The sequence below is a fragment of the Grammomys surdaster genome, unplaced genomic scaffold (assembly GCF_004785775.1).
Source record: "Grammomys surdaster isolate TR1022 unplaced genomic scaffold, NIH_TR_1.0 63, whole genome shotgun sequence".
Classification (NCBI taxonomy): Eukaryota; Metazoa; Chordata; class Mammalia; order Rodentia; family Muridae; genus Grammomys; species Grammomys surdaster.
Window position 1 is genome coordinate 30102289 of NW_021604565.1, and position 12147 is coordinate 30114435.

The window sequence follows — 12147 nt, forward strand, 5'->3', positions numbered from 1 at the left end:
CAGACACAGATTGCAGGTTTGCACTTATGTCTTAGGGTCAAAAATCTCTGAGGGATGTCTATTCCACTCATACACTCAATGTACAAGAGCCTCAGCTCCAAGCTTGCAGAACCACAGCTGAAGAACCTGGTAAAAGCTCCAAAGAAATCCATAACGAAAATGTGTCTGTATGCTTAGAAAATGCGGTATGCAAAAAAGTAATCCAATGAAGCCCTTATGCTTTGCAGGCTGTGGGGAAAATAAGTCCCAGTTAGTAAGGGAGTTTATGTTGATTTTCAAATAAATCAGGAACTAAGGTTTAAGTAAAGGCAATAATGTCTCATTAAAAAGATCAGACAAATAGCAATGGTAAATTGGGCTTTCCAAAATATCACCCAATCACAGAACTAATAACTTGTCAAGGGAGCTAAGAAATCAGTTTCTGGTGTTCAAAGCAGGGATTCTTGCCATCCTTCTTAGGTAGATTGCGTGAGGTTTTGGCCAGGGACAGAGACATAGTAATGAATTTGCAAGATACTCCAAAAAGTCCTACCTAAAACTGTTTGGCTTTGCAAAACAGAGTAAGCATGATAACAAAACCCTAAAGCTTACTTTTCCCTTGACTTGTGAGCATTCTTTCAATACAGGATAAAAAATATCAGGAGATTTTTGAAGATTTCAGAGCCACCGAGAGCATAGATTGATTTCATTTATAATATTTTCCGTTTGCACAAAGAATTGGTTTTAAACCTAGTACTTTCAGTCTACGATACCTGCAGATGGAATGTGCCTTCTCTGACTGGGCCAAGAATGGTTGAGCCACGCTATTCGTACTAAGTACGTTCTTCGTACAACCATCTGTCATTCAAGAAATGGACTAAAACCCTCTATGTGAATAGGCCAAAACAGAGGTACATAACAGCTAGGTGTCACTGAGCCTTTTGCTAAAGGTGCAAGGCATCCAGAAGTCACATACCTGTTTTCAAACAGAGCTCATCAAAATCATGGCAGCAGCTGCTGTAGCTCTTACATAGGTTGTCACACCGACAGTCAGGAGGTCCAACCTCTTGAAGCTCAAAGCATCGACCTTTGCAGGATCCAGATGTGTTGGTCCACGGAGAGTCAGACAACACTGCCATTCAAATAAGAGGCAAAACACAGACTCTTAGGGACTAGCCATATCACCAACACAAGAGTGGCACTTAGAAGCAATTGGAGTGGAAATGCACTCAAGCTCTGGATGAGAAGCCTGGCTTCAATGCCTGCTCCTGGGTACCTCAGGCATGTTGTCCAACTTACATAAACCACAATTTCCTTATCTGTAAAATGGGAGACTCAAAACCAATTCCAGATTGAAGTGAGAACAGAATGAAATAACCTGTGTGAAATGTATGTCAGCAAAGCAAGCATATACAGAATAACAAACGTTGGCTCTACTGGTGATTACGATTACTAGTACTATACACATATAATGGTGAATGCCCCTATTGAAGTAAGATTTCATTTCCTATTTTAAACTCCATACTGCTAGCTGAGCTTGGGTATAGTATGCCTAAAAGCAAGCATCAGGAAAGACAAGAGGACTCAAGGCCAGCCTGGGCTGCATAGCAAGACTTTGAATGAAAAGCAGTCACCACCACCAAACGTATAAGGAAATGTGAATTTAAGTGTTCAAAACCAGTCTGAACACGTGATCAGAACAGAGCACCTGCCCAATCTCTTCTAACCATAACATCCACATCTATCTGGTATTACTGGAACACAACTGCCACTTGGCAAAAACAGACCCCGTATCACTGTTTGCCTGTGACATAATCTAAAAATCTCAAAAGCCAACCAAAGTTTAATAAATGAAAGAATGTGATATGATGAAAATTGGTCCAATTTATGATATGTGGGCACTATATGATTGAGACTTAACTCAATCATAGAAGGTCTAATTTTAAAAAAATTAAGATATGAATTTAATAATACATATGCAGAACCTACCATAAAGAATATAGGAGCTGAGGTTGACTCTTTGCCTCCTCAAAAAAAAAAAAGAAAAGAAAAGATAAAAATAGGTGCTTAAGAGATGGTTCAATGATTAAAAGTACATACTGCTCTTACAGAGGACTTAAGTTTGGTTTGGAGAAACCATATTTGGTAACTCATAAGTCAGTTATAACTCCAACCCCAGGAGATTTGACTCCCTTTCTGGCCTCTACGAGCACTGCATTCACATGCATGTGAGTGCACACACACACACACACACACACACACACTGCATTCACATGCACACACACAATTAAAAATGTAATCATCTCAATGAAGAATATACTGAAGCTTTAGGAAAAAGACAGTTCTAGAAAAATCTAGATAAGTCATTGGGTACCCAACTTTAAAGAGAAAAATAATCAATACCAGATCCTAAGTCTAAATATTCAATATACTCTCAGAGAAAAATACAAATAAAATAATACCAGATCCTAAATCTAAATATTCAATATACTCTCAGAGAAAAATGCAAATAATTCTACAAAGATGGGAGGACATAAAATCTGAGATATAAACATACGAAAATAAAAAGGTGTTCAAAGGAAAAAGTAATTTGGTGATAGGCTAGAAAAGTGTGTTCTGGAGGTAAACAATTGAGGTTGGTATTGGGAAATAAGTTCATCAATTTTGTGGATGAGGCCCAGAAGCAAAACCAAATACATAAAAGTTTGATCTATTTAAAAACTGCACTTCAAAAACATCCCCTAGTTTGAAATTTGCAACATTTTATAAACTCAGATAATTGTCTGGCCTTTCAGTTCATTGTCTTCTATTCTCCATGTATATAGTTGGATGAAATATATATCACAATATATATACATATATATGGATATATATATATATACACACACACACACACATATATATATACACACATATATATATATATGTCTTAGCACATATGTTACAAATATAACATACTTGTAAATTCTACATTTAGAAAATTACTATTTTTGCAATGCATATATAATCATGCTTGAAATCAAGAATTAGCAAGGTGCCCGAGAACAGGTGTTAAACGACAGAATTAGACACACCCCTGCCATTTACTTGAACATGTAGTTCATCCCTTAGTCAACTGTCCCAGTAATCAGAGTAATCAGAGTCACCCGATCCTAGCCTTTGTGGCATCAAATCAGTTGACACTACGCAAACAGATTCACTAGACCGTGAGAGGTAAAATGCTTTCTCACAGTTGATTCAGGGATCTTGAAATAAAGACAAACCACATCAATTCAGTTTTCAAAAATTATGTCTGTTTGCAATGCAGTGTCTTACCTCTGCTCCACAAACCACATTTCTCTGTTGATTTTGGCCAACCTATCAACTGTACACGCTGAGCCATATGAAACCATGGCGGACAAGAAGAAAAAAATAGAGAAAAAAAATCTCATAGCAAAAGGGGAAAATAATGAAAAATTTGTAATTGAATAAATGTTCTTTGTCTAAAGGTAGTGCTTAGATATAATCATTTGAACCATGTCTAATAAATTCAAGCAGTGACCACTCCCATTAAGCTGAGTCTGTAAACATGCCCAGCAATTCTAATCGCTGAGACAATAATCAGAAGCCTTTGCTCATCCTGTCGTCTTCTTTGTGGGGTCCCAGCCAGTATTTGAAACGTTCTTGTTGTTTCTGACCCATGTTTGTGGCCCTTACCAAAATCTCTTCTCTAAAGTTGGCTCAGATATTTTGGTCATTGTGATAAGCCCTTAGAAACAATGATCATGGGAGTGGTCAAAGAATTTTGTTTATTGCCTTGCTTTTTTTTTTTTTTTGACTATTTGTGTTATATTGTCTTGCTTGTTCCCTGACTATTTGCATCTATTGTATTGCTAGCTCCTCAACCTAGAAGTGACCTTAATATTTGCATGTAATTAAAATGATATAAAAGCAAAAAGGAGTAGGGGGGATGGAATAGGAGGTTCTAGGGAAGGGAAATGGAGAAAGGGGATGACATCTGAAATGTAAATAAATAAAATATGCAATAAAATAAATTCTTCTCTAGATCTTTCTTTACCTCTAAAACACCTGAATGCATCCTAAGCTGGGTTGTGATCATTCTTTGCCTGTCTTTCACAAGGTGACTGTAAATACTTTCTTACAATAACAGTCATTCTCTTAATGTGTCCCCTTGCTATCTTTGGAAAGCATTGAATCCCACTCAACAGTTTGCCTTATCAGGTGTGGTCCTTCTCGCCAAGATTTCCACTGAAGGCAACTATCAGCGCTGCATCTGTACTGTAGAGATACATCTCAGTAAAGATATACAAGGTCGGACTATCGGCAGCTCCAGTGAGGAGTGAGCTCCTGTGTGAACCAGGAGAAACATGGGCCAAAATTCATTTTCAGATGACAGTGGCAAGTTAAGCTGAAAATGACAGAAATAAAAATGAAAAGATAGTCTAAGCCATATAAGAGCCTTTCTAATCTAATAACCCCAAGAAACTTAAGCTATTTATCCCTTTAAAAACAAACAAACAAACAAAAAAGAGTGCCAGACACTCCTTTAGTCCCAGTACTTGGGAGGCAGAGGCAGGCGAATCTCTGAGTTCAAGGCCAGCCTGGTCTATAGAGCATTTCCAGGTCAACCAGAGCTACTTAGTGAAACCCTATCTCAAAACAGCAAAATCAGTAAATTAAAAAAAAAAAAAGAGCATGCTTGAATGAGAATTGTCTTGGCCTTTCAGGTTCTATTCTATCCCATTTCCCTACAGTCAGAACAAGCATAGTCCTGGTCATTCTGCAAGTCACCCTCTCTGTATATTAGCTTTTTAAAAAATTCCTTGCCCAGGATCTGTGTCCTTCTTCCTACCTCCAGCCTAAGGATAGACTGTTTTGTTTTGATTTTTGTTGTTGTTGTCTTGTTTTCTTTGTGGGGAGTTTTCCTTATTATCATCATATCCATGTGATGACATGCATGTATGCAGATGCATGTGCTGTGGCACACTTGTGGAAGTCAGATAAAACTTCATCAAGTTGGTTCTCTCCGTGCACCTTTATGTGGGTTCCATGAACTCTGGTCATTTGGGCTTAAGTGGAAAACACCTTCCCCTCTGAGGCATCTCTCTAGCCCTAGACCTTTTGAAGACTTGTCTTTTTAATTAGAGCTGATCCAACAACTAGTATGGAAAGGGCCTTCCGTGACATTGAGATTTCCAGTGTAGACCCTCCTTTATTTGACCACAGCCAGAACAGCATAAGCACTTCAGTTCTGTAACCCATTGAGAGGATGAAAATGACATGGCAGCGAATTGTTGCCACCTAATAGTTTCCACTGCTGCTAAGGCAGCCATAAAAATCACAGAATAAGGAAGATGGAAAAGCAAGCCAACAAAAAGCATCCGCACGTTCCGAGTAAAACAAGAGAGCATGTGGTGGAGGCACTTGCAGGCACTCCTATGACGTTCAAATTATAAGTTGTATCTTTATGGGCTGGAGAGATGGCTCAGAGGTTGAGAATACTGGCTACTCTTCCAGGGGTCCTGAGTTCAATTCCCAGCAACCACATAGTGGCTCACAACCATCTGTAATGGAATCTGGTGCCCTCTTCTGGCCTTCAGGGACACATGCAAGCAAAATACTATATACATAATAAGTACATTAACTAATTAATTTTAAAAAGCTACATTTTCACGTGATGCTATTTCCAGTTCTATATAAATCAATTCTGAGGGACTTTGGATTTTAAAATGGATATGCACATCAATGCACAGAGCTCCATCTCACCAAAGTATAGTTTCATGGTTTAACCAAGTGAAAATGTAAATTACTATCTTTTTCTTCAAATCTGTAATTCAGATAGGAATGGGTCAGATTATTTCAAATTGTTAAGTAAAACCCCTTTTCTAGGATATTTACTTTGCTGTGCACACACACACACACACAGAGGGGGGGGGCTGTAAGCCTCTGGTACTGTTTGTTCTACAGACACATAAAAACCACAGACTACTGACAATTTAATTTGGAAGAGCCTAGCTGATGACAAGGGCTGTCATCAAAGCCAACTCTATCCTACACTCTCAATCATTCTTTCCTCCTCATCTTGTCAAGTGGAAAGTTCAAATCTGGAAGATGACCAGTAAGGATGGTGATATTTAAACTTTCAAGTGTCATAGCCTAGCTTAAAGCTGGAGGAACTTAGGTTTCTTCTACCAGGTTGATCCCACTGGCAGAGTTGCATGCTGTTCCCTGTCAGTCACTGCCTTCTGCTCTTGATGCTCAGCCCAGGTGTCTGCTGAAAACAAAGCCCTGAAATGGGTTGTGGGCTGTTCTCATGCCAGCTTCTTCTCTCAAAAATAGAAAAACAGTTATCCTTCTATCTGCTGTCCGGTCTCAAGTGTCACCTGCAAGCAAAGACTTGGGTTGGGGCATGTGGACAGCATTCAGAACGCCACTCCACCACTCCACCAGAAGCTGGAATGCTGCCATCTCCCTCTTCTGGAGTACCTCACTCATTCGTTCTCATCATCCTTTCTTGACTGACATTCCCCTCACACTTTTTCTGCAGGGTTTCACCTCATCCCTTAGCAAACGCCAGCTTATACATAGATCTCTATGTCAGCTTTCACTGCTTCTGAAGTATAGAACTTTATAGTCTTTTGTCTTCATAGCTGCTGGGTCAGATCTCACATGGTCGGGGGAGATGTGATATAGAAGTAGGGGAGAGAGACACAGAAATAGAGGCAGAAATGGATAAACAGGTCCACCTGGTAAGTTCTCAAACATCTGTCCTCTGGAAAAACTGTGCCAATAAACACAATATATTCACATGTAGAAAGACTTCACAAACTACAAGAAAACAGAATTCTGTCGTTTAAAAGAAAACTTAAAAATTTCAAGTTAATCTCCAGACCTTTTAAATAGCTCTCAATAGAGTTAATCACAAATCTGAATAATTTGTAAACCTGCCAGCAAACAAGAACCTCATCACTTCCAACCAGGTGCTGTTGACTACCAACTACAAATGTAGACACCAGCCTCATCCCAAACAGAACACAAAAGCTTCATCATACACCTTCTCTGACAAACATTACGCTCATCAGTCTTATGGAATTTTGCTATAAAAATTTATCTTTTAACTGAAGAATCAAACCACTGCCTTGCATATCAGCCAGCTGTTGCCAGCTTTTAGATCATCACAGAACAACCGCATTGTTTATCTGACTAACAGAGGAAGGTTACTTGTTGGATTTGATTGATTAATACAGAGTCTCTCCATGTAGTCCAGAATAGCATCAAACTTGTGACGTTCCTGTCTCGGGCTCCCAACTCTTGGAATTATAACCATTAACTAAACTAATTATAGCCATAAATAGTACTATACTCATTAATAACGCATTAATTTAACTAATTAAAGAATATTCAAATGTTATAGAGACTGCACATTTTAGGTGTTGTTTTCCAATCATAATTTTGAAAGATTGGTTGATTTTTATCAATTTAAAAATCTTGTGGAGGGTCTGCACTGAAACATGGCAGAGGTTGGGTCCAAATCAGTGCTGTTTGTGTGTCTCGGTAACATTTGCCGGTCACCCATTGCAGAAGCAGTGTTCAGAAAATTGGTAACTGATGAAAAGGTTTCAGATAATTGGAGGACAGACAGTCCGGCTACATCCACCTATGGAATGGGGAACACCCCTTGACTATCGAGGGCAGAACTGCAAGAGAAAACATGGTATCCACATACAACATGTTGCACCGCAGAATGCAAAAGAAGACTTTGCGACATTCGAGTATATATTATGTACGGATGAAAGCAATCTGAGAAATTTGAATAGAAAAAGTGATCAAGTTAAAAACTGCAAAGCTAAAATTGAGCTACTTGGGAGCTATGATCCACAGAAACAAGTCATTATTAAAGATCCCGATTACAGCACTGACTCTCTCTTCGAGGTGGTGTACCAGCAATGCCTTAGGTGCTGCAAGGCCTTCCTGGAGAAGACTTACTAGCTGCTCCTAACCACCATCATTGAGCAACTCACTCATCAGTGCTATGCCCAAGGGTGGTGGCAGTCCTTAGCCCCATGTCCCACCTCTCTTTTCAGCTGACTTACTGTATATTTTAAAATAATTGTAGGTGGAAATTAGGCATATGTTCAGAAGGATAAAAACATCTGAGTGAGACAGTCTGAGGTATGGCTAAGCATTCTTAGACTAACTAAACCTCTGACCTTGCCGTAATTACAAAATAATGGAACACACAAATAGTGGAACAAGCAAATATGGAACAAAAGAAAACCCAATAAAGTAAGAATAACCTACAAGGTCCAGATCAACCTCTGAGCCCAGCAAGCCTGGGTAGTCTGGTCTTACTGGAGTGTGTGTATGGCCAGTGTGCTGTTTGCTTGCCTTATTAAGAGTCTATTCTAGACTCTTATTGTGAGAGTATCTCCATCCATGGTAGCCTTCCATTTAACATTGGGAGAGTTTAAACCCAGACACACTGAGGGTATTCAGGTATCTGAGAGAAGAGAAGCTGGATGTGATGATGGGCCTGGAACTCCAGCAGGCTGTCCTGGGCTATACAGTGACACTCTGTCTAAAAATAAACAAAAATAGTAACAGACTGGAGCAACAGATTGGTAAAGTTCACAGCTTTAGTCTTACTTGGTTTTTGTCTGGTTTCTTGAGCTTTGTTCCTATTTGAGCCACTTTGCTTCTTTAAAAAAAAAAAAAAAGTAAGTGTGCTTAAATAGTGGTGTGTTTGTAAGTGCTCTTTCATCAACAGTTTACAGTTACAGGCAAGCATGAGTAATTTTAGTGTATTTTCAGAAAAGGGACCTCAAATTTATATAGATGTATATCCAAAAGGGATGTGAATTCAACTGGGAAGTTACCAAATACAATTGAAATACAAATCTGTTGTCTGCCTGCTTCTTACTGACAAATGAACAAGATACCAAAGCGTTAAAAAAAAAATCTTGTGAATTTTTATGCAATTCCTCTGTGTGTGTGTGTGTGTGTGTGCGTGCGTGTGCGTGCACGTGCATCTTTGTGTTTCATGTGCTTTTTCTTTGTCTCTTTTTCTTCTGTTTGTTTGTCTTGTCCTATGCTTGTTTGTTTGCTTGTTTTATCTTACTTCATTGTTATTATTTAGACACTTCTTTGTTTTCTAAGGAAAAACAGAAATACTGTGGATTCAGACGGGAGAGGAGGTCGGGAGGACTTAAGAAGAGTTGGAGGAAGGAAGCCATAATTGGAATATGCTGTATGAAAAAAATCTACTTTTAATAAAAGAAAAATCAAGGAAAAAATGAAAAGAAAAAAAATTATGTTGAACAAAGCATACTGAAATTTCAGATACAGAAACATTATAGAGAATTCTCAGCTGTATAAAAGTAAATGGAGAAATCACCACCCTGAGCCCCACTCCACAGAGAACTGTAAACTCCGTGGGGTCCCCAATCCTAACTCAGGTGATCTCATTCCATTGACTCAAACTCCCCAAATTCTATGTTCAGTCTAACATAAAGTCACATCGTGTATTATACCCCATCTGATCACTGTCCTCCCAGAGTGACAGCCAATCATCTGTCAGTTTTAGGTCTTCCTGCAGTCTGCTGGAATGGTATTTAAAGTGCTCTCAACTGTATATTGAGGCACTAGCAACCTTTTCTAACCCAGCTGTTAGCTGTCCTTTTCCTTTCCTATTTACCCACAAATTCATCACTCATGCACTCTTAAACTTTCCTTCCAAGCCAATATAAGTGACAATAAATTAGACGGAGTTATCAAATTTTTATTAGCCAAGTATTCACAAGGTCAAAAATCCCATTTTGTCAGTCAAGTGTGACATCGCTACTATTTCAAAGAATACTCATGGCTACCTGGGGACTGAAGGAGTATTTAAAGAAGCGTAGCTTCTGTAACACAGACTCCTGCGTAACTCCAGACATGCCGCATCCACGTGCAGGCCTGTGTGCAGACAATGGCGTGCGCACACATTTTCATTCCATTTTATAGACAAACAGAGCGATCATGTCGGATGTTTAAACAAAGATATCCAGCTCAACTGCACTTACCGTTCCTTTAACATTCTATTTCTGCCAGCCTGTTGACCTTAGTGTCCCTTTCCTGAGCTTCATAGCTCACTTTGGTCATTTCACACCCCCTACACATCCCAGGATCTGGGAGAGCTCTCCTCACCCCCTGCTTCTAACAGATCATCGGGTTCCAACAATAAATCCAGCTAACAAGTGTACTAGTTAATTAGTTATAAGTTTCTTTGCATGGTCACAGCCTTGGAGCAGACACCTCAGTTCACAGTGTAGCAGTAAGAGTATTCATGCATGTAAAATGTTCTCAGCTGTTACCCAGGGGCCCTGAGGCACTAGCTAGCTACCAGGGCTAACTAAGAAGTTGCATGCTTTTGAATGGTGGTTCTTGCTCTGGCCACATATAAATGGACAGTCTTTGTGTTTCTTGTTTGTGAAACACCTGATGGCACTGAATTTGCAGGATTTCTTTGGAGCCTGAGACTGTTGTTTAAAAAACAAAACGAAAAACAAAAAAACAAAAAACCCTAGGGTGCTTTCTATCTTGACTTTTATTTTTAAAGTGTAGAAAAAAATTTCACCCAATATTCTCAGATGCAAAAGTTTTGCTAATAGTCAGAACTGCCTATCACTTGTATTATTTAGGATATTCCTCCTTTCAAGTGTACACTCTGCCTTTCCCAGTTTCTAAAAGGAATCTTTTGTCTTTTCTATTTAAGCAGAAATTAACCCCAGTATGTAGACAGCAGGTAAGCTGCATAAAAAGAAACCTTAAGAATAAAAGCCACATAAGTATATCACTGAAACTCGGATATAAACTGTGTGGCACCCTAAAACTAAGTTTCATGGAGATGAAAGAAACTATCACTATACACCCTAAAGGCTTAAAATACTGATTCTATTAAACAATTCAAGAAGTAGTATTCTGTAGTATGTTTAATGCTATCTAAATGATCAGTAGTACTATAGACCAAACTGGTTTTCCAGAAGTAATATTGACATTACTTGTCTTGTATCTATTCCCTACAACATATGGAAGTAATTTATTATATGAGCAATGTTTTCAGGGGCTGATACATTTAATCCATACTTTTCAAGTTTTCGGGTAGAGATCACACACATTTAATAGGAGATGAAACAGGGTGGAGGGAACGGTTTTTTATTTATTTATTTATTTTATTTATTTTGTTTTTGTTTTTGTTTTTCGAGACAGGGTTTCTCTGTATAGTCCTGGCTGTCCTGGAACTCACTCTGTAGACCAGGCTGGCCTCGAACTCAGAAATCCGCCTGCCTCTGCCTCCCAAGTGCTGGGATTAAAGGCGTGCGCCACCACTGCCCGGCTATTTATTTATTTTTAATAACCTAGAAAATAAAGTCTTCTAAACTGATCCTCATTGCTGAGAACTGAAATATTACAAGTGACTTGCCTGTGACAGAAGCACTTATTAAGATGGACCCAGGGTCCCAGGCTGGGACTTTCATGATCCATTTCTCAAAAACAGTCAAGTTTGAAAATAATGCAGTCATTAAAGTAGCAGCATCAGTCCCTGCCGCTGTCATTTAAAGAAAGCAGAAAAACAGTTCCTTTTAGGCACTGGGGAAAGACCCGCTGTGGACTGTCAAAGCAGCATGCTCAGGCCAAGGGCCTGGTCCCCTGTCACAATCAGCCTTAGTGGGAGTGAAAAAGAAGGCTTTGAAGACAGCCTTTGCCTCCAATAAAAACAGCATTCTCTTCTGGCCTAGCAACCCTTCTCCTCTCTCCCCAATGAAACACAATGAAGTTTTGTCCCTTGGGCTCCCCGGGGCCACAATTTATTAAGGTCTGTTTTCTCATTCTTTCCCCAAAGTACACCTCTCTGCAGCTCCCTCAGCCACACCTCCTAGTGTACCTTCAACCTTCTCAAGCCTAACTCAGATAACTTAATTGGAAGATTCAATATTCCATCATACCTCGTTTAATAATACACATTTATGGTCGTATGAAGACAGGTGGGGTTTCATAGTGCCCCAATCAAGAAACGCAGAGAAACACCAAATTCCCGGGGAGACAGAAAACATACTGTCATGTTAGAGAAAGGGAAGAAAATATTGCCCCCTAGAGTACCTGTCATTTCAAATGCAATTTTTAATTCTG

The 12147-nt window shown here is 39.2% G+C and overlaps 1 protein-coding gene and 1 pseudogene across 7 annotated transcripts in view; one reads left to right on the forward strand and one right to left on the reverse strand.

Moving 5' to 3' along the window:
- Positions 1-12147, reverse strand: part of Enpp2 (ectonucleotide pyrophosphatase/phosphodiesterase 2) — a 115287-nt gene that overhangs the window by 71467 nt on the left and 31673 nt on the right. For all 7 annotated transcript variants that reach the window (XM_028767898.1, XM_028767915.1, XM_028767888.1 and 4 more), the window contains exon 3: positions 956-1111. In XM_028767898.1, the coding sequence (XP_028623731.1) occupies positions 956-1111 (156 nt within the window). The remainder of the gene's footprint in view (positions 1-955; positions 1112-12147) is intronic.
- Positions 7491-7968, forward strand: LOC114621598 (annotated as a pseudogene).